At 39.8% G+C, this 22516-nt stretch overlaps 1 protein-coding gene across 4 annotated transcripts in view; it reads right to left on the bottom strand.

Annotated features, from left to right (window-relative positions):
* Positions 1-128: 128 nt before the first annotated feature.
* The window catches only part of BRWD1 (bromodomain and WD repeat domain containing 1), a 116380-nt gene continuing 93992 nt past the window's right edge, over positions 129-22516 (bottom strand). For 3 of the 4 annotated variants that reach the window (XM_032392635.1, XM_032392633.1, XM_032392634.1), the window contains exons 38-41: positions 18695-18918; positions 17049-17213; positions 13712-14623; positions 2980-12713 (exon numbers count right to left, since the gene is read on the bottom strand). In XM_032392635.1, coding sequence (XP_032248526.1) covers positions 11551-12713; positions 13712-14623; positions 17049-17213; positions 18695-18918 — 2464 coding nt within the window. In that variant the 3' untranslated portion in view covers positions 2980-11550. Of the gene's footprint in view, positions 1685-2979; positions 12714-13711; positions 14624-17048; positions 17214-18694; positions 18919-22516 lie in introns of those variants that run through there. The other variant, XM_032392636.1, reaches the window with a different exon arrangement.

The following is a 22516-nucleotide window of genomic DNA, read 5'->3' on the forward strand; positions in this document are numbered from 1 at the left end:
AAGGAATAGAAACCCTTAGTTTTCTGTATTTTACTTTTTCAGATTTACACATGCAAATCATATATTAATATTCACAGATATTTTTAAATGGGAAAACAACTTGCTTCTAACAACTCATTTTTCCAATAGCATGTCACTATGTTAAAAAGATTCAACAGTGCATTCATTTAATCTGGTGATCTTAATTTCAACAAATACCTGTTAACAAATTAAACCTCACTGCAAAGAATTCTTTATAGTATCAAGATCAGATTTTCTAATCCTAGCAAAGGCCACAATGGAAGAGCCCACACATGCTGTTGTTAAAGTTTGTTGTGATGAGATTGTAATTAATTTGCTCAAAGTGTACATAAAGCACTAATTTTTAAGGTGCTGTAGAGAAACATAAGAGGATGTCACTGTATCATCCAAAAATATGACCGTTTTGATCTTCATCTATACCTTTTATTTTCTAACTGGTTAAAACTAAGACCTTGCCCCATAATGAGGCACATTTTGGCATCTCTGTAAATGCTCTTATGTGCAAGTAAAAATGAGGAAAAGGAGTTGTGATAGTCACATTCATAGCCTTCATAGAAAAATATATATTCCCTGAATTAGTCATATCAAGTGGTCACCATTCGGTATGAATTCCAGTATTATAAACAAAATAAGACATTAATGGATTTTCCCTAATTGCCTGTTTCCCACACTCTGTTTCAGAACTCGACTATCAACATCCCCATCATTGAATCCCCAGGTCCTTCTAGTTTAAGTTGTTTTTGACTTTTGAGGTTGTGAATTCTAGGGACTGGATCTTATGAAAGTATTTGCTTCGCTCAAAAGTCTATTGGGCTCAGTGGCGCTTCTCTTGAAATGTGCCTACTTTTTTCCCCCTCTTACTGCAGTAATGACACACCGTAGCCGTGCTGGTCTGAACCCTTAAAATTAGCATCAGGTTGCGATTTTGACTTTTTTTTTTTCAGTCCTTGAAGTTTTTGCTACAGACCCTGTACACTTCCCATTATTTTTTTCCTCTAAGGAATCAAGAGATTTCTTGAAGGCCCTTCCTTTCTGAAAAGGAACAATCTTAGGACGGGCCACTTGTCTCTTCTCTCCACCTCTCTGTAGTGGGTGTCTGTACCAGGGACCACTGGAAGGAAGGCTTCCTCCCACTGTGACCCGCTGGATTACGGCTTTTAGAAAATTCCCCGAAAAGGAGCCAACAAGGGATTAACTTTAGAGCTCGAAGCAGAATGCAACTGCCGGTTTACTTGTGGCCCCTGATCCCACTTAATACATTCCCATAGTAACTATTGTGCTTTTGCTTTCCAGGATCTGAACCGCCTGAAAGAAAGCGTTTTGCTATTCATATCTTCTAGCTCTTTTTCACTGTCAGAATTTATGGTGGTATCATCCTCTTTATAAACACTCAGTAATTTTTTCTTAGCCACATCAGAAGCGTTTCGATGCGGCAGCTTTCTGCAGCTCTTCCTAATCCAGACATTTTCTGGTCCTGAAATCGTTTCCTTGAGATTACTCATTATTTTTATTTTATTTGCAGCCCCAGCGGCCCATCTGCGGAGAACTTTCTCAGGCACCATGTTTGCTGTCAGAGTTTCACTAGGCATTTGCACTGCAGCCTTCTGATTATGCATACATGTTCTCATTTTTGTATTGGGTTCTCTGTCTCTAGGAACAGATTCTGAAAAACGAGTGAAAGTTCATGTAAATGCAAAAACCTTGTAACACAAGATTTTACTACTACTTACAATTCCTCAGTAACACATTCCTAAACAATAAACTTAAAAGTTACTCACATGGCTAAATAAGTAAAAAACTCAAGTGATTCTCATCAGGGATACTACATGTTCTTGACCTTGATAGAACCTCCCATTTCCTTATCAACAAAAGGGAGTCTTGAGTAGTATGCCACCTGGCATACTTTCTAATCTGCAAGGACAACTGCCACTTAGAACAGGATCAGACTGGTGAGAATGTATCTTCAGCATCATAAAGCACTAAATTCTTGGTACCATTTCAGATTTCTCTGTTGAACTACTTTAGGATATTCAATAGGAGTTCTGAAATAATGTTCCTAGAACCTCCAAGGGAAGGCAATGCCGTCGTGACTCTGGACGCGGCAACAGCTCTGCCTCAAGAAGGTCCTTGAAGTTTGAATTCCAACACCTTTAGTCAAAACAAACATGAACCAGTAGAGAAGAAGGAATTGCCTATTCATTTTATCTAACTAAAATATGGTTTTAATCCTAGATCCATTTTTCAAATATTTGAGCATTTTTACATAACTGGAATTATTAAATCCTGGTTTCATTATTATTTGAATAACAATTTTCCGAGCTAGGTATAGGCCGGGCATCCAGAGGATCAGGATAAAGAATCCAAAACAAACTAATTCTATACATGTTAACTCTGGTTGCTGTAAGAACGAAGAGGTGCAGGGGGGCCGTAAGAATACAGTCACAGGGCAAGGAAAGCTTCCTTTGAGGAGTGTTATTGGAGCTGAGAGCTAGGAACTGTGGAAGGATCCACCGAGCAGGACTGAAAGTACTCTGGAGAGGCAATTTTCCAAGTGTGGCCTGAGATCCATCCCAGTTGTGCTGAGGAGCCCCATAATGTTGTGCCCACTACTCCAAGTTTACCAGCTTAGGTGGGCTCAAATCAGTTTTATTCTGCCAATGTCTCAAAGCCAGATTTTCAGATTTCAAATACAGGATTAATTAATGCACTCCTAGGCTTTTTGAAAGTTCACACAATGTCACTTCGCTTTTACAAAAGATCTACCTGGTTTTGCTAACCGAAAGAAACAGAAGAGGATTTCACTTTTATTAAAAAAAAAGGGGGGGGGGGCGCGAGGGTGGCTCAGTCGGTTAAGCGCCTGCCTTCGGCTCAGGTCATGATCCCAGAGTCCTGGGATCACGTCCCGCATCGGGCTCCCTGCTCCGCGGGGAGCGTGCTTTTCCCTCTCCCTCTGCCTGCTGCTCCCCCTGCTTGGGCTCGCTCAAATAAATAAAATCTTTAAAAAAGGGGGGTGGCAAAAAGCTCAAATAGTGCTTGGTGTTGGTTTTGCTGAGAGCCTCTACAGAGGCAGCACACAGCTTGAGCGCCAAGGGCGGCCCACCAAGTTCCTCCCCCTGCTGCCAGAGCTCTTGAATGGTCTGAGCATCTGGGCTTGATCTACACTGATTTTTGTGCATCCATTAGTAAGATAGGTCCTAAGGTATCAGAGAAGCCTGAGAGATGATTTTTCAAAGTCTGCAAATGCCCTCAATTTTTTCCATATATATTAATGGTAGTTGCGTCTTTGCTTTATCCCATTTGGGCTTATGAAGTTTCACAGGAACGCCCTACTTTCAGATAGCAGGCAAAACCTGTATGTCTTGATAAAAATGCACCTGAAGTTCTGCCGCTGAAAGTTAGGACTTACCTGTTGGCAATCTAGCCTTGCAGCCATTAAGTCAAGCTATCCAGAACTGTTTTAAAGGCACACAAGCCTCGCTGGGGGGTGAGTTTGTGGGACCCCACCTCGTGTGCAGACATTCAGCAGTTGGTAAGAACAGGCTAGAGACCACTGAAATACTCACACTCCCCATCTGGACTCTCTCTCCCACTCTATCCCTTTGAAACACTAAGGATGAGAAAATAAGGACTCATTTTTGTCAACTCTCAAGTAATGCTATTATTCTATCGCAGTGAAACTCCCAACCACCCAACCTTCCTAGTTTTTCCTTTAGGAACGGAGAGGTTTGCCCTTCTGCCACCAAGCGCAAATGAGTACAGGTGAAAATGGGCTTCTGTTGATTGACAGGTTCATTAATAGAATGAGAACTGAGGAAAAGATCTTCTGCTCTCAGAAGGAAAGCCCTTCAGGTTTTACCCTCAGTCTGTGAAACTCACTTCATAGATGTGCTTGTGCTTTCTCCAAGACCTGTTAGAGTTCTCCCAGAAGAGGTTAGAACTACTGTAGTAAAAGCAACTCCCCCAAAATGCATCAGTCCCTTTTGCCAATTACGTGACTTCTATACTTTTCCAGTGAAATTCTATTTCTAAAGGTGGTTTGTTCAATGTAAGTCCCCAGGCATTGCAAAAATGGCATTTTCAACGGCTAAGTTCGTCATCACGGACTGCTGGTCAGCACAGCCTCCCCTGCCTGGCCGGGCTCTGTGCGGTCACTCCAACAAGCAGCAGAGACCACGAGAAAGCGCGCGGCCCACAGTGTTTTCAGAAAGGCCTTTTCTCAGGAATGTTTAAAATTACCAACTAATGTGTCTGCAAAGCAATCCTAGATCCAAAGTGAATCTTCAGCACATTAAATCAATGTTAGGCAAATACTAGAATGTGAATTAATAGGCTACAACAGACAAACGTTCTTGTATATATGTAACAAAATTAAGGTGAAATCTGGCCTACACAGGATGAAGACAACCAGCGTCGCTCAACTACTTCCATTTGCATGTTGAAACCACACCAGAAGTAGATAACCAGTTCATTCCCAACAACATACCCAGTTGATAGTATAGATAAAATCCTAGCACAACTAAACACTTCTGTGGGACAAAAGGACTTAAGTGGCAGCAACTAATTCCTTTTTGATATACTGATGAAATTTAGGAGCCCAGTAAATACAGTCTCATTTTAATAAATGCTTATTTGTAATCCAATATAAGGGGAAACAAGATTCTACAAAAGCAACTCTAAGTAGGCTTTTTAAAGTACTTTAAGAAAATCTGCACTTCAAATATGTAACCGTGTTGGGGTGGATAACGGAGTCAATTCTACTGTGCACAGCCACTCCAACTTGATGAAGCTGTAACTCTAGTCTTAGCCCTACAATGGGAATGTCACAGAATAAAGATATAAGCACTCAGGAAGACAGAAGAGTGACAGTGTGGGAAATTAAAATAATAATGCATACATGTAAGTCAGTGTTAATTTTATTAGAGAACTTGGTAAATTATAAAGTGCTTTATTCTCCTTGAGAAAACTACAAACAGTTTTTAGAAATATATACAGGATCAAGTCCAATTTGTATGTTAGGGTACAAGCTTAAAACTTTTGGAGGACACTGCTCTAACAATACATTTGTGATAGCGTCACTGAATACTAACAGGTCAGTACCATCCCCCAAGTCCTCCTGCCCCAGATGGTCTTGGTCAGTCAGGTGATTTGGAGCAGTCAATGAGAGCTTGAGGCATCACTGCTCTATTTGGATATGGCAAAAACCTCGTTCCTAGAGTAGAACTTCCAATCTGCAGCAGTACCCCTCACAGTTCACCGAGATGGCCACTTTAAACTGTATCACTGTGTGCTTTAAGATGGTCTGTGTTGAATAGAAGGAACTTGGATGTAGACATTACAGTTTTGATTCAAAGCAATTAATCTCTAGTTTCTCTATTTTAAGGACTAATCATATTCCAATTATGATACTTCTTAATACAAAACTGTTTTCCTAGATCCAAAATAAACTTCACATCATTGCCGTAGAAGCATGAAAATTTTCAATCTCATCAGCATTTTACTTGTGGAGTATGAAAAACAAATCTGAGAATGGAAAAAGATGGAAGCATGTCTGAATCAGAATGAAAATGTACTAGCCTATTTCACATACTTTTGAAGTACTGACATTATTGGTTGCTGTGGCTCGTGGTAAATCCACAGAGGGGAAACCTTTCAGTTGCAAATCACAGTAACCTCTCTCGAGCAAGGCTTTCATCAGAGCTAGTAGAGATGCCTTCTTTCTTGTCTGCCCTTCACTGAGAAGCAATGAAATGATCAAAACTCAGGAAGCAAAACATCATTTATCACTGATATTCATCCCTCCCAAAGCACAAGTTTCCAAAAAGATCCCATACACCAGAAAGTCTCTTGTGTTTTCTGTAACTCCCCGAGCTGAACACCTTTCTGTTTTCTGGGGGAGTTGGTAACACTGAGAAGTCAGCTTCTACAGTATGGCCACCTCAGGTCTGGAGATTGTCAGAAATAATTCCAGAATCAAGAGCTGTTCTTTGCTAGCTTGGTCACTTTTATTGTTGAACAGATGCACTTAAGTTCCTCTATTTAAAGTCTTCAACACACTCAGTGATGGCACCACAGAATTTTGTTTGGCTTTGACAGCTAATGGAGCTCATCACTCTAAGGTTTTCTCTCATCCCCAGAAAACAGTTAATTGGTAACAGTCATGATTCTCAAAGACTTGTGATGGCTACTACAGTTTTTTTTTTTTTTTTTTTTTCTAAAAATCTGACAAAAGCTCTATGAAGTATGAATTCAGGGATCCTATATCTGTTTACTGAACTTTTTAAATTTAAATTTTTGTTAACATACAGTGCAATATTGGTTTCTGGGTTTAATGAACTTCTTGAGAGAGATCTCAAAGCATTTTAAACTGTTGGGCAGGGTAAGGTATCAGAAATCAACCCTGGTTTTCAAGCTACTTTATTACTTCCCTAATGAAAAGCAGCAGGGCACAGACAATGCAAGGACAACTCCCTCTCAGGCCCATCTTTCAACTCCCTTCAGCCCCCCTTGGCCCATACGACAGGGTGTGGCCCTGCATTCTGCCTGCATGAGAAAGAAATCACAAATGGACAGTGGTTTGAGAGAGAAAAACGAGCTGTTTAAGAGTAAAGATGAGTTGCAAGGGAATTTGACTGCCTATTGCAGACCTTATAGAATTAATCAGCTAGAAGGCTTGAAGTAGTTTAAAAAAAAAAGGATAACATTAAATTTATTATACTCTACTATTTGTTAGTAATTGACTTAAAAAAGTAAATTAAAACTGGTTCCTAGATGACAACTGAGAGTCGTGAGTTGTGGTAATGAGTTAATTTAGAAAAGTTTGAGAGATCTTGTGTGGGAGTGGAAAATTAAAGATTTTCCTTTTTGTCCGGCTCCAGTGAAATGGTTAGAATTTCACAGGTGAACTGAATGTGTGCATACGGTCCAAGGACTAAGTATGGATCAACACCTAGAAAATTACCTTCAATATATTAAAAATGAAAGATTGTTTTAACACTTAACCACAGATCAAAAAAGGTAATAACCTCTAAATAATATTCCTGTAGGCCAGGCTGGCTGCTCCAATCCATGCAAACTGTAACTGGTCATCTCATTTCAGTTAGGTCAGTCAGAATGCCTCTTTAGGAGTTCAAATTCCATTAAAGGTTTTAATAAATGACAAAACTTACCTTAAAAACTAAAGCATGACCAGAAAATATGCTCAAACACTGATAATTCAATGAAATGATCAGTCGTGACAAATAGATATATACGCTACAGTTACTTACATGCTGCCAAAGACAGAGCCTGCAGATCTGTAAGACCCCGATGTTGTAATTGTCCCCATCCAACCTCCCTACATCAGATCCATACAAGCAATCCTTAAGGAGACACCAAGTAAAAGTCTTGATATTTTTCCACCAAGTTCACAATGTATTAAGGAACCAGCTTGGCAGATTATTAGTGACTAGTAAAAATCTCCCCAACTTTGAGAATTCCCACGTACCCTTCAGCAACATCTATAATTTAAGAAAATAGCTACAAAAATCTTAATTAAAAAGTGAGAAAAGACAACACAGCCCTCACCATTATTGTCTTTACACTTTAATCCTCTCCATTAATTCACAACTTTTGAGCTACCAAGTGGTATTAGCACTTGCGATTAATCTAGTTGTTGGACTAGATTTTTCCACAGTGTTCCATTTTCTCCCTAGCATTGACAAATTTTACTTGGTTTGGTCTTTGTTCCCAAATACTAGAATCAGGCAGTCTTTAAACAGTGACATTGCAAGTTTCTTACAGTTTCTGCTTTATTACATCCTGTTATCCACAGCAGAAGTTGAGAGATGGACTTACATAGTAACGGAGAGTTCTCCCGCAGTGAGGGTGCTGTGTCCCACTACATCACACCAGAAAACAACTCAACTACAATTTCCATACAACGTAAGATACTGAAGTGTTTGTGGACAACTCCGAGATGCCGAATAAAGGAAACATGCTGACTTAACATGGATGAAAAGGACACAGCTGGTATTTCAGCTATGAAGGGCAAGTCAAACAGACCTGTTCTAGCCATTTAAAAGTTACTCAAAAAAAAACAATACAACGGAGTAGAAAGGAAAACATTACTGTCAGCACCCTGAACAATGTTCTTGCATTCTACCGATACACAAACCTCTCATTTTTTTCAGGGGGCACAATCAAATTCAATGTGCACGGGCGAGAGATTGAAGTCCTTTCCATGTAATTTTTAAAACGATACACTGAAATTAACAAATTGTCTTCTGATTATTCTAAAGAAAAAAAAAGGCTAGAAGAGGGGGAGGGAATGTAGTATGAACCCAAGGCTGTTCTAAGAACTGTTACCTAAGATGTCAGCAACCAATGGAGTGTGAAGATTTAGTGACAAGTCTTATTCTTATTTTTGGACGGTAATACCTTCAAGATGGCCTTTTTATTGGCTTGCTTCATACCTCCTTTTTCATTTGCAATTCTAGGATTTGAAGTGCCTTTTCCCCAAACGTAAGTTCTTTCTCCCCATTTTCGTATTATAAAATTAATTCGCTTTTTAGGTACAACTCTCTACTACTTAGAAGAAACTTTTGTGTTGTAACTTAGAAGCTGTGAGTAAATGCTTTACCATTCTTTCCAAATAATTACTAAACTGAGAAAGGATTTAATCAGAGATTTTCCCCTAAAATAATAAAGGGAGAATGACCGCCCTAAAAATTATCTGAAAATGGGATACACTTTCCCTTTTATTCAGAAGTTACTACACATTGTCGGTATACCCTTTTAAAGTAAGTCTGATATGGAAAAAAAAAAATGTTTTTAAACCTCACCTATTTCTTAAATGTTTGACATCTTTTTTCTTAATAGTCTTTCAAAGGAATCAAAACTCAAATCTAAATACCTCAGCCCTTTTTTTCAACCATAAATGAGTAAAATCATAGGACTTTGGACATACACAACCACAGCAGTTTTTGTTGTTGTTCATATACACCATTAAGTGACTTCAAGTGCAATGAAAAGCTATAGCACTTACTTCCGGATCAGTTCACATTCAATCTGCAAGCTTTTGTCTTTTTTCACAAGTAAATACAAACTGATCCCAAACACATTAAAGTACATCCGTGCATTAAATCCCTGCGCATTTCGCATAAAGAGAAGTAGAAAAAAAGTCAAACATGTTCTAGTGCTCAATGTAAACATTTTGAACTATTAATTATTTATTAATTTTCCTTAAAGTACTTAGGAGTGTGTGTCACATATTCAAAGTTAACCTTAGGAATAGCACCATGACCAAAAAAACCCATAAACATGATTCTCACTACAATCCCTTAGTTTTACTCCAGAACTTGAGAAGCTACCATTGTCAACCACACCTTCCACGTCATGAGGCCAAATTCTTGGTTTTTTTTTCCCCAGGTGAAACCAAAACACTGCTTTCTATACACAAAGGCCTAACAATTTTGGACAAAAAGAAAAATTAGTAATTGGTTGACCAGCCAATCTCTGACCAGTTAATTCAGTCCAAAAGATAACAGTTCTACTGATGAAGCCTAAATGATCAAAGTCTCACTTTACCAAAAGAATTTATGTATTTATGAACATATTCTATATTTGTATTTATGGATTTTTTTGGTACCTTTTTGCAGATGATGGTAAACATGGAGTTATAACCCTGAGAATAGATATAAAACAGAGAAGCTTTAGAAGAGTTTAAATAAATTAATGGGTAGGACATCTATCACCACTGCTTAAAACTCAGGAAGTAAAGAACATTCCATTAATGTTTTCAGGTCAATAGTCAAGGACAATTCTCCCGAATCGCTTTCTCTACCAGATACTAAACACAAACTTTGATAAAAAGAGCATCATAGTTCTAAAGTGGTGAAAGCTCTCTAAACAACCTAAGGAGGGGCAGGTCTATCCCACCTATCTCGGTTGGTAATGTCCAAAAATATCCTTCCCCTTACATCAGAGTACAAAGTACCTCCTACCATGTCGAATGGGACAGATAACTGAAAAGTAACAACACTTAAGAACATTCCCTAACACTGACACCAGAGTCTGATGTTTTTCCACACCTGCCACCTTCAGGATACACAGGAGCAAAGGGTTAATTTTGTCTGGAACCAAACACAGGGCCAATAAATAACAAAGGTGGGAGTACTGTAACATACTCCTTCGCTACAAAATATGTAAACCATTTGAATCAAGTCCATCTTCAGGCACAAACAAGCTAGGAATGGCCACCTACACTGTATGGAGTAGCACAACCTATCAAGCAAAAATATTTGGCTTGAAAATAAGTGTACTTATTTGATGTATTCGATGATGTGATAGAAGTTTCACTTTAAATGGATTCCAAAATTATTTTCCCACAACACAAGACAGTTTCTTAGATTTAAACTAGAAGTCACTAGTAAAGATACACTTAGTTGCCCCTGCAAAGAATGCCTGGGATTGCACATGGCAGCAGTAAGCTAAAACAAAGAGGTGGAGAATGACGTTTAACTATTTTCCTATATAGATGAGATCTGCGATTGCACTCTTAACAAAACTCAACTCTACAATCTCAATGGAAATGGGGGGAAACTACATATAATTTAAATACTCTCTTGGCCCTGTACACTCTATTAAAGAACACACTTTTCCTAAATCTAAGGCACACAAACTCCTCTATTTCACAGAGTAAGACTATGGAAGACCAAGATTTTGGTTAAATCCCTTACATAGAAACCAGGAGATCTTGGAAAGACAAATTATACAGCATTCTGTTAGTGCACAATTTAAAAGAAAATGCTAGGACTATGGTCGGGGCCTTAGAGGTTTAAAATATACAATCAAAACATTTTAAAAAATAATTTACCAGCACTTTATAAATTCAAGTTTATAAAATAAAAGTGATGATATTTTCCTTAAAAATAAAAAGAGAAAAAAGACCCAACAGCATTTGGAAAGAAACCATTTCAATGAAAATGACCAAATCTGGTATAATGCATTTTGCTCAAGTAGCCAGGGAAAGGGGGGGAAAAAAAAAGTGGTAGGTACCTCACCTACTAATCATGGTTACACTTCCCATGATTGTAATGTCAGTATGCACACAATATTTATGAGGAAACTGTAAACATAGGTCACGTGAAATTGTTCGACTACAACAGGACAGGGGTTAGAAACTACCACCTCCTGACACGCTCAGAAAGTAACTGCGTGACACTTGCTACCATGAGAGTAATGCTTATCGGTTTTGATAACCAGGATGTCTAGTGTTGAACAGATTTCAAATTCTTGCTATCTGTAGTTAAATACTGTCAAAGTAGATCTGCCCCCAAAATGAAGCATATTTTGGCACCTGTGCTGAGCGCTGCTACAAAGGCAAGCAAGTGCAAATAAAAATAACAGTCATGATTTAGTCACATTCATAACTTTTCATAGAAAAATATAAATATATTCCCTGAATTGTAGGACAAAAATAATTTCAACAGCCAACTTTCACCATAAATTCCAGTCCATTTCCTCTTTCAATGAACTGGCTTTCTCTCAAGGTCATAAGGTGCAATCATCAAAATCTAACACATTTTCTAAGCTTCTGTCATCATCCCCATCATGGTATCTCACGGTCCTTCTGCCCTGATTTCTCGTTTTTATTTTCGAACGTCGAAGACCTCTTTTCGATTTTGCATAGTCCAAGTCCTCCCAGTCGTTATCGTCCACACTTAGCCTAGGCCGTTTGCTCTGTCTCTGCCGCCTCGCGCCTCTAGATGCGGCGGCTGCACAAGCTTTACCTTTTCTCACCGCTTTTGCTTTTCCTCTCGTTTTCCTCTTTTTGGTTTTCGCGTCATCGGCACAGTCCACATCTGATTCAGTCACAGACGCCAACTCGGAGTCGGATTTGGGGCCGGGGTCGGCCCCCAGCTTGGAAGCGCCTCCGCTTTCAGCCGCCTGCCCGCGCTGGGGCTCAGGATGCGGCCTCTTCCTCTTCACCTCCGCCTCGGCCGCTCCCTGCGCCTCCCGCAGCACTTTGGTCTTGCTGAACGGGGCCTTCCCGTAGGTCCTGAGCCTCCTGCCGTTCCACCTGCGCAGCCCGTAATTCAGGTCCTCCTCAAAGGCGTTCTCTGCAGTAGCTTTCTGCACCAAAGCTGATTCCGAAGAACATTTTCGACCCATCTCACCCCCTGGAATATGGCTTTTTGACTCTTCCTCTGAAGACCCAACCGAGGAATTCTTTGTGTTAGAAGGTGCAACATTTGTTCTGTGACTCCTGGTGTGCCTGCTCTTGGGTGCGGGCCTGGGCATCCCTTCAGAGTCTGAGTCTCCGTTTAAAGATGGATGAATGCTTTTCGCACTGCCTTCCGAGCTGGCTGCGGGCGGCCTCCCGGGGCAAGCACACTGCTCATTTGGCACTTCACAGTTGACGTCTCCCTCGGAATCACTCGCCGTTGTCTTAGCTGGGGCACACGCAGAACGGAGGGGCTTTTGCCTTCCACTTTTGCTTCTGGTGCATGCGCTGTCTAAACTGACATCTTCCACGTCACTCGTGAGCTTCAGCTTACCGGCAGCGGTGGTTGCACGTCTTCGAGGAGTCCTGAGGAGACCCGTTTTGGCTTTTGAGGACTTCTTAACCACCTTTGAATTGCTGTCTGAGTCACTGGAACAGACCCTTTTCCTGGAAACTTTCCTGCTTTGTCCATGGTCTTGTGATGTAGAATCTAAAAATTAAAAATTAAGAGTATTCCTTTAATCTTTAAGAGTAGTATGTGTAACGAAATTAAATGCCCAACATTTTCAACAATCGAAGTCCGGAATTCTTACTACCTTGGAAGGAGGATGGCAGTGAATGTTCGGGCTCTTAATGCATAAGAGCAGTGACCTTTCGTGCGGCCTCAGCACCAATCACAAGCAAGCACATCCCCAGCACTTACACCCCGTGCCTTGCTTGCTATTTACATGCACAACACACTTGACACATTTTATTTACATGAATACAGACTAACCTCTCTTTACCAATGCACTAGGGTATGCAAACTAATCACTGACCCTCAGCCTCCCTGAAACTTTTTTTCACTTCACAAGTTCCAATCACACCAACACCTTTAATCTTAGCTTTAGCTGCCTCCTGCTCTTCAATATCTGTCATCAGCCCCCAAGGGCCAAGAATAAATACAGCCTTAAATCAGCAAGTGATTTCACCCCTCTGTGCCCCAGAGTTATCATGAGTAAAGTGGACAATAATAGTAATATCTAGCTCATAAAAGTTACGAAGACTTAACTAGTTAATACACGTAAAGCATGGAGACCAATTTCCCTGACCCACAGAACAGCTCAGTGGCCGCTGCTGTTATTCTTACTTATATATACCTTTTCCTGCCCTTTTCTTTCCCCTTCTGAAACTGGCTAACACCACAGCTTATAAATGTGCTCGCCTCCGCTTTTCTGAAACCCACAGCCAATACAAGAAGTGAAATCTTACTAAAAATAGCTGTTAAGGTCAAGATTGCCTGTCATGTGAATAAAACTAAACATATTTGACAACCAGTTATGCATGCACACAGAACATGAGGGATGCACAGAAACGACTGAGAATGCAGGGGGTGGACAGAAAACCACTGGTGAAGAGAAGTTTCATGGGGAAAAACAAACAACGTATGCTGTAAGGGGAGAACAGTGAGAACAGGCCAGTGAGTCAAGGTTATAGGTTTTGAATTACCTTTCCTAAAATGGTTTGGTTTTTCTTTTGCAGTGTCATCATCTGAATCCAAATCAGTCTCAGATACGTGATCTGAGAAACACTGGGACCCAGTAGTTGGTTCACACTTCGAACCCCCTTTAATCAGGTTTGTTTCCATTCTGTGATAGCTGCCATCTTCTCGATCTTGCTCTTCAGATTCGGAATCCTCCGAATCACTGAAGATCTTTGCTTTTTTAAGGAAAGTAAGATTCTTGCGACCTGTGTTGTATTTCCTACTGGCATACTTTCTTGGTTCAGAATCTGCTTCCTCCTCTTCCTCTGAGACGCGCTCTGCCTTAAGTTTCTGCCCAGACGTGGATGGACCAGCAGTTCTGTTATGTACATTGTCTGAATCATGACTTTTGGAGTCTTCATCAGAAGACTCTATTTTCAGAAATTTTGTTTTAGAAGTTGCTGGAGCATGCGACTTATAACCATTGGCGTGCCAATTTTTGCGGGCTACTCGCAAATCACTTTCTGACTCTGAATCCCCGTTTTCAGACTCATTCACAGTATTCTGGGCAGCATGAGAACTGGACAGTGGTGATGGCTGATTTCGATCTTTTAGCTCCTCTTCTTCAATTTCGGACTTTAAGCTCTGATCATCTTCAGAATTATGTAGTAACTTTTTTCTAGCCACAGCAGAAGCATTACGGTGAGGCAGCTTACGGCCAGAACAGACGCTTTCAGAGCTAGAGTTCTCCTCTACGTCACTCATGAGCTTTATCTTATTGGCAGCCACGGCAGCACACTTCCGTAGCACTTTCCGGTTATTTCCAGTCCTGGCTTTTAGACTTTCACCGGTCTCCACTGAATTGTTATCAGAGTCACTTAAATAGACTCTCTTTCGAGTGGCTTTTCTGCCACATCCATTCTCTAAAGAAACTGGACCTAGAAATAAAGTAGCAATAAGATTAGAAAAGTCTTCCTTATTTCAACATTTTTTAATGAATTTATTATTTTAGAACTGACGTTCCCTACCTTTTCTTTGTGAACATTTTTATAAATATTTTATTTTTTTAATTTTTAAACTTTAAATTCAATTAATTAACATATATTATTAGTTCAGAAGTGGAGGTCAACTATTCATCAGTCTTATATAACACCCAGTGTCCATTACATCATGTGCTGTCCTTAATGTCTATCACCCAGTTACCCCATACCTTTTAATGCCAAAACAGATTTCCCTTCTAAATCTAAAAAGCCCTAAGGATGGGGGCGCCTAGGTGTCTCAGGTTAAGTGTCTGATTCTTGACTTCAGGCCAGATCATGATCTCAGGGTTGTGAGATCGAGCCCTGCCTTGTGCTGGGTGTGGAGCCTGCTTAAGATTCTCTCCCTCTCCCCACCCCTGCTCTTGCATTCTCTTTAAAAAAAAAAGGGAGGGGGGCAGCCCTAAGGATGAAAACAGAAGAGAGAGCCCAGAATAAACCCACGCCTACATGGTGAATTAATTTACAACAGAAGAGGCAATACACAATGGAGAAAGGACAGTCTCTTCAACAGTGTTGGGAACACTGGACAGCCAACATGCAAAAGAACGAAACGAGATGACTATCTTACACATACACAAAAATGGACTAAAGACTTGAATGTAAGACCTGAAACCATAAACCTCCTAGAAGAAAACACAGGCGGTGAGCTCCTTAACATCGATCTTGCCAATGATTTTTTTGGATCTGACACCAAAAGTAAAGGCAATAAAAACCAAAAATAAACAAGTGGGACTACATCAAACTAAAAGCCTCTGCACAGCAAAAGGAATCATCAATGAAATAAAAAGGCAACCTACTGATATGCACAAATCATGTATGTGATAAGGGGTTGTTAAAAATATTTAAAGAACTCATACAGTTCATTAGCAAAAAAAAAAAAATCTGATTAAAAAAATGTAGACGATCTGAGTAGACATTTTTCAAAATATGGCATACAAATAATGGCCAACAGAATGCGAAAAGATGTTCAACATCACCAATAAGGGAAATGCAAATCAAAACCACAGTGAGATGTCATCTCACACCTGTTAGAATGGCTATCATCAAAAAGCTTGGCGAGATGTAGGGAAAAAGGAACCCTCATGCACTACTGGTGGGAATGCAAACTGGTGCAGCCACTGTGAATAACAGTATGGAGGTTCCTCAGAAAGTTAAAACTTGAACTACCCTATGATCCAGCAATTGCACTACTAGGTATTTATCCAAAGAAAACTAAGCACTAATTTAAAAAGATATCTGCACCCCAATTTCATTGCAGCATTACTTACAAAAGCCAGGATACAGAAACAAACAAGGCACCCATCGACGGATGAATGGAAAAGATGATGTGGTGTATCTATACAATGGAATATTATTCAGTCATAAAAAAGAATGGAGGGGCGGCTGGGTGGCTCAGTTGTTAAGTGTCTGCCTTCAGCTCAGGTCATGATCCCAGAGTCCTGGGATTGAGCCCCGCGTCGGGCTCCCTGCTCAGCGGGAAGCCTGCTTCTCCCTCTCCCACTCCCCCTGCTTGTGTTCCCTGTCAAATAAATAAATAAAATCTTAAAAAAAAAAAGAAAAAGAATGGAATCTTGTCATCTGTGACAACATGGATGGACATTGAAGGTGTTACGCTAAGCGAAGTAAGTCAACAGAGAGAGACAAATACTGTGTGATTTCACTTGTATGTGGAACCTAACAGACAAAATAACCAAAACAAACCAAAAAACTAAGCTCACTGATCAGAACAGATTTGTGGGGGAGGGGAGGTGAAGGAGATCAAAAGGTACAAACTTCCAGTTATAAGTCATAGGGATGTAATGTACAGCATGATGACTATATAGTTAATACTCTTGCATATCTGAAAGCTGCTAAGAGTAAATCTTAGAAGTCCTCATCACAAGAAATAAAAACTTTATGTACAGTAACTGACGGTAACTGCATTTTTTGTGATCATTTTGCAGTGTATACAAATATCAAATCATTATGTTGTACACCTGAAATAGAATATTGTATGTCAATTATATCTCAATTTTTAAAAAATCTAAAAAGGAGGGACACCTGGGTGCCTCAGTCGGTATAAGCATGTGCCTTCAGCTCAGGTCATGATCCCAGGGTCATGGGATCGAGTCCTGCATCGGGCTCCCTGCTCGGTGAGGAGCCTGCTTGTGCCCCCTGCTTGTGTTCTCTCTGACAAATAAATAAAATCTTAAAAAAAAAAAAATCTAAAAAGGACATTTAACCATATGTAGTAGATACATTAAAACAATAAACCATTCCATGCTTAGCTTATGGATTCCCTTGATATACATTCCTCCAAAGTACCAAACACTGAGTCTCTTACCAGTTTTTCTTTGAGCAGCTCTGGTTCTGGTCACCCTGAGATTACTGCTTCTGGCCAGCCCACTACGTAAGGAAGATTCACGAGGTCTTGAACTCTCTTTGCTTTCCTCTGAACTATTTGAAGCTGATGATGAAGAGGTACCTAAGGAATCTTCCATTTCACTTTCTAAGAAAAACAAAGCATCAACAGTTCTTCACACATATTCTATCTTTATACACACAAGCAGTTGTTTCGTAACAACAGATTAAAAGAAGATGCTCAAAATACTTAGAAGAGATTATATTTTTAAAAACTGTTTCAAAGACCAGCTCATAAAATTCTGGCATTCAAAAGTAGGTAATCAGCATTACAAATCAAGTTTGTTCTCTTATTTCTGAAAGGAGCATATTAATCCTGAGTTGGATTCAGAAAATACAGTTTACATATTTCATAAACTTCCATTTAAAAATGTAATCAGCCCCCACTTCTATCCCATGAGACCGGTATTTCCTGTAGGAAAGACAACCCCTGTTCATCTCACGTCAGTGGACACACTTTCAGGCCTCTTGCTAATAACCCCTGTAACAGCACAGTGGTACCACACATGCTTTCAGCTCAAGAGGTCATTTTCCCATATTCTACCAGAAAGGGGGAGGGAGGGATAGAAAAAATAACAGTACAGGTCACCTCTCCCTACTACTTCACTGAATGAGGGCATGCTCCAGGGCGAACATGGTACAGAGAAGCTTCCCGCTCTTTCGTCCACTCCACCCTTACATACATATCACAGAATGAGAGTTTCATCAAAGTGAGCGGGAGCATGTTGCTAAAAGATAAAATTTTGCTCCACAAACACAACCCCAACTCTGCATTAAAGAAAGTGGCTGCGTTAGAAGGACACCAGTCACCAAGTCGTGTTTCTTCCTCTGAAACTGCTCTGCCATTTGCCACTCTGACTGCTCCTATTCTATTCCATTCCACTCCCCAGCACATTGACTCAGTTTCTAGATTCTTCCCCTTCCCTGCATATTACTGCCAAAGTGAGACTGATCTTCCTGAAGCAGAATTCATCGTGTGATTCCCTTACTCATCAAGGGACCCAATTAAGTAATCCAGACTCTTCTGTAAGGCTTGCCACTCTACTATGTGGCTGCATTCTACCTCTTTGGTCCTATTATTTTAAATTATAGTAATTTTTACACTATCATCACAAGTCACCAAAATCACTCAGAGCAACAGGGAAGTATACACCCACCACAGCCTCATTCCCACAATGCTAACAAAGGGTTACGATCAGCTGTGGTTATACTACCAAACAGCTAAGAACATGAAGAGCTTAGAATTTACTAGGCCATCTAGTTTTAAGCTCACATGATGATGATGCCTTTTTTTTTTTAAAGAAAAACAAAAGCATATTTTGCATACAAAGTGTGATATTTATATCCCATGATTTAAAATGTAGAAGATTCAAGTATGCATAGAATGTGGCTGCTCCATTTGCAAAGACCAGCACTTATCAAACATATAGTTAACTGCTGCGTATTTGTTACTTCTGACTCTATCATTGAATTGTAAATTCCTCAACTGGTAGGCCAGTCTCATTTATTCTTTCCTCTGAACCCACAGTAACTGGCAGGGCTACACATGTGAGTGCTGGATAGTCTCACCAGATAACGTAGAGCCATTGTGTAGAGTGACAGGCCTACTTCTCATTCTTTCTGACGATCCCGCTGAGTCTGAGGAGTCACCAGACGTCACCCCTGAAGAAACACTAGCACTTGTCTTCTGGCTCGCAGAGTAAGCGGCCCTACTGGAGGTAGACTGGGTAGGAGAACCTACCAATTCAGGAATGACTTTTGTCTGAGACTTTAACCGCTTCTGCTTGATATTTCTGGTCAAAGAGAGGAACAAAGGAAACAAAATCTAATTAAACCGAGAATGCCTGAGTAAAAGTGTACTATTACTTAACCTGAGGATAATTTTATGATCAAAACATTAAAATATTCATTGTTAACATCTTATTCTGACATGGATTACGACTAATTTTCTTACTCTAACCTGGACATAATTTTATTCCAAACTGGAGTAATGAACAAATGATCCAAGGAGCAGAGTTACAGAGTGTCAGACTGAATACCATAAGCTCTTTGGATTAAATGCTAGTAAGAGGAGCCAACGTTTCTGTAATACCGGCATTCATTCATATTACAAAACTGAGTCTCAGTAAGACACAATTTTCTCTCTCGTCTATTTATATGTTCCTAAAGACTGTATAAAATTAAGAGGAGAAAGCAACAAAACCTAAACAGTAAGAACAGAGGCAAAAAAAGAGATCAGAACAAGGTAGTTTTTTCTACGACCAATCTGTTTACTTCTAAGTATCAACTAGTTCACCGTGTTGGGTCCCTGAGCCATGGATTATGAAGAAAAAGTAGAAGTTTAGGACAAGACAGTCTTTGGTTTTAATTTACAGATCTGGGTAATATTCATGATGAATAATCCTATTTTCGTTTAAAACAACAAGATAAAGGAGCTTTTAAGAGAATCTAATCTGAGCTTAAAGACAACCACAAGGTTCTTTAAAGCAGCAGCTCTTTTGTCATCAAGAAATTTCAAGCTTCTTATGTCAAAATATTAACTTCCATTACTATCAACTGAAGGGCAGACCAATAAATACAAAAAGAAATAATTACATGCTCATATTCATCATAATCTTCATTTTAAACAGAAAACAAGTGGTAAATACCTCCAGAATAAGATTGGTCCCCTTTTATCCTATGTCTTTCTCAACTGTTAGACTCTTCATTGGTTCAAAGAGAGAGTTTTTTAAAATAATTAAACGAAAAAATTAAACTCACACGATAACAGAAAAACCCAAACTGAGGTTCATTTTATAAAATAAATGACCTATACTCTCCAAAAATGTCAATTAAGAAGACAAAGGTTGAAAATAAAATTCCTGATTAAGACTAAAGAAGGGCGCCTGGCTGGCTCAGTCAGTGGAGCCTGTGACTTGATCTCAGGGTTGTGAATTCAAACCCCTCACTGTGTGGAGATTACTTAAAAAAAAAAAAAAAAAAAAAAAATGGAAAACAGGATTGTGTGATTAAATGAGTTAATATTTTTTTAAACAAGAGACTAAAGAAACAGTAACTATATGCAACGCAAGATCCTCCTTTGGGTCTAGATTAGAAAAAAAATTTGCCCTAAGGACATTATTGGGTCAATGGTAGAAAAACAATAAGGTGTGGTTAGAATTTTTTTTTTTTTTTTGCAAATCCACACTAAGTATTTAGGGGTAAAGGAGTAGGATGTCAGAAATACTCTTTTGAATGATTTAGAAGAAAAACATGTAACAAATAGATAAAGCAATGATAAAGCAAATGTAACATACTATGAAAAATTGGTGAGTCCAGGTAAGGAGTATAAAGGAGTTCTTTCAATTATTCTTCAGCTTTTCTGTAATTCTGAAATTATTTCAGAATTAAAAGTTGGGGGGAAAAAAAAAAGTGGGGAGGACTCACATAGTAAGTACTTCGTGATGTATGTCCCTGAATTACAGGCTGTAAAGCAGCTGAACAGGACAAAGTCATTTACCTAAGGAGCACAGGTTTACCTCCTGTTTCAGGGCAGCTCTGTTACTCTAAACAAGGGGGCAGGGATGCGAGGAAGACTTTGGCAAATCCTCTCACCCAAAAAGCAAAGATAAAACTGGCAAAATCATCCAAAAAAGTCATTTCACAACTCTGGAAAGTAATCACAGGCATTTAACAAATTAAAAAGTGTTTATTCAAGAAAACCTTCTGAATCTAAGAAAAAACTTGACTGGAGTTTTTGGCATTTTAACTTTGGGCTCCTCCCAGTCATGTACACCCCAATTCTGTGGCACAGCCTTGAGGACCAGGATGAAGAGGCAAAGGGAGCTGGCCTGATTTGGGAGGTTCACCAAGCAGCGCATGCTCTGCCCAAGGGCACCAAACTCACTGTCAGCAATCCAGCCAGGCCAAACACATAGCTGCCTAAGCTGTGACACTGGTTAGAGCCAACAGAAGCGCAGCCAAAAATTCAAAGGAGATCTAGGGAATGAGACAGTCACAGGAGTCTCTGAAAAGCTCCAGTGTCTTCCTGGGGATGTGGAAGGTTCTACACATACTCAAGGTTCTATACGTACTCAAGGAGAGCCCTGTTATCTAGTTGTCCTTGGCAGACCTTGAGACTCATGCCTGGAAAAATATAAGCAGAAGGTGAAGTCTGCCCCACTCCACACAAAGACCTTCTTCAGAAAAGGGTGGAAGGCTTACTTAAAGTGTGTAAGCACAAATTTCTGACCACTGAGCTATGCTAAGTTAGGGAAGACATCCAGGAACACTGCCCCACCAATTTTTTTTTTTTTTTTTTAAGTTATTTTAAAAAGCAGATTTCGGTAGCTTAACACTGCAGGAAAGACAGACTACAGAACTGGTTTAGGCAACTCACTAAACAAAACCAGCAACAAGCACCATCACTGAGGGAGGGAGAAGGATCAGAATCCAGAGTTTCTACAATATGTTAACAAACAGCAATAAGAAAACCTGAAGAGATGGTATTTCCAGAATGGCAACATTATTTTATCTGTTTCCAACAGAACAGTACAAGACATACCAAGAGTCAAGGAAGTTTGCCCACATACAGGTAAAAATGCAGGCAACAGAAACAGTCTCTGAAAGGACCCAGATGTTGAACTAAAGATATTTAAATCAACTATTATAAACACATTTGAAAAACCAAATGAAATAATGTTTACAGAATAAAAGGAAGATGACAGAGAATATCCATGAAAGACACAGAAATTACAAAAAAAAAACAAAAAACAAAAAACCAAACAGAGATTCTGGAGTTGAAAAGCACAATAACTGAAACAGACATTCAGGAGACGGGCTCAGCAGCAGATGTGAGCTGGTACAGGAATCCCTGACCTTGGTAGGTGAGTGAGTATTATCCCATCTGAAGAACAGGAAGAGAAGGAAAACTGGAGAGAGCCTCCGAGGCCTGTGGGAGACCATCCATCACATCCACGTATGTACAGGAGGGGCCCGCAGATGAGAGGGAAGGGGCAGGAAGTAATCTGAGTAATGGCTAGAAACCACCCAGATTTGATGAAAAACATTCCTCTACAAAGCTGGAAAAATTCCTACACACATTATAGTCGGATGCAAAATGAAGACAGAATTTTCAAAGCAGCAAGAGAAAACCCATTCCTTCTGTGCTACGTCAGGAGCCCAACTAGCTGACTTCTCCTGGGCAACCACGGAGGTCAGCCGGCAGTGGAGGGCAACACTCAGAATGTGTGTGTGTGGGGGGGGGACGGGGAGCAAACACTGTCAACTAGGAAGTCTATATCCAGCAAAACTAGTCTCCAACAAAAACCGATCAGAATGAATTGCTAGCACATTATAAGAAACACTAAAGGACATCAGGCTGAAAAGAAAGGACACCAGAGGGTAACTCAC

The sequence above is a fragment of the Phoca vitulina genome, unplaced genomic scaffold (genome assembly GCF_004348235.1).
Source record: "Phoca vitulina isolate PV1807 unplaced genomic scaffold, GSC_HSeal_1.0 scaffold68, whole genome shotgun sequence".
NCBI lineage: Eukaryota > Metazoa > Chordata > Mammalia > Carnivora > Phocidae > Phoca > Phoca vitulina.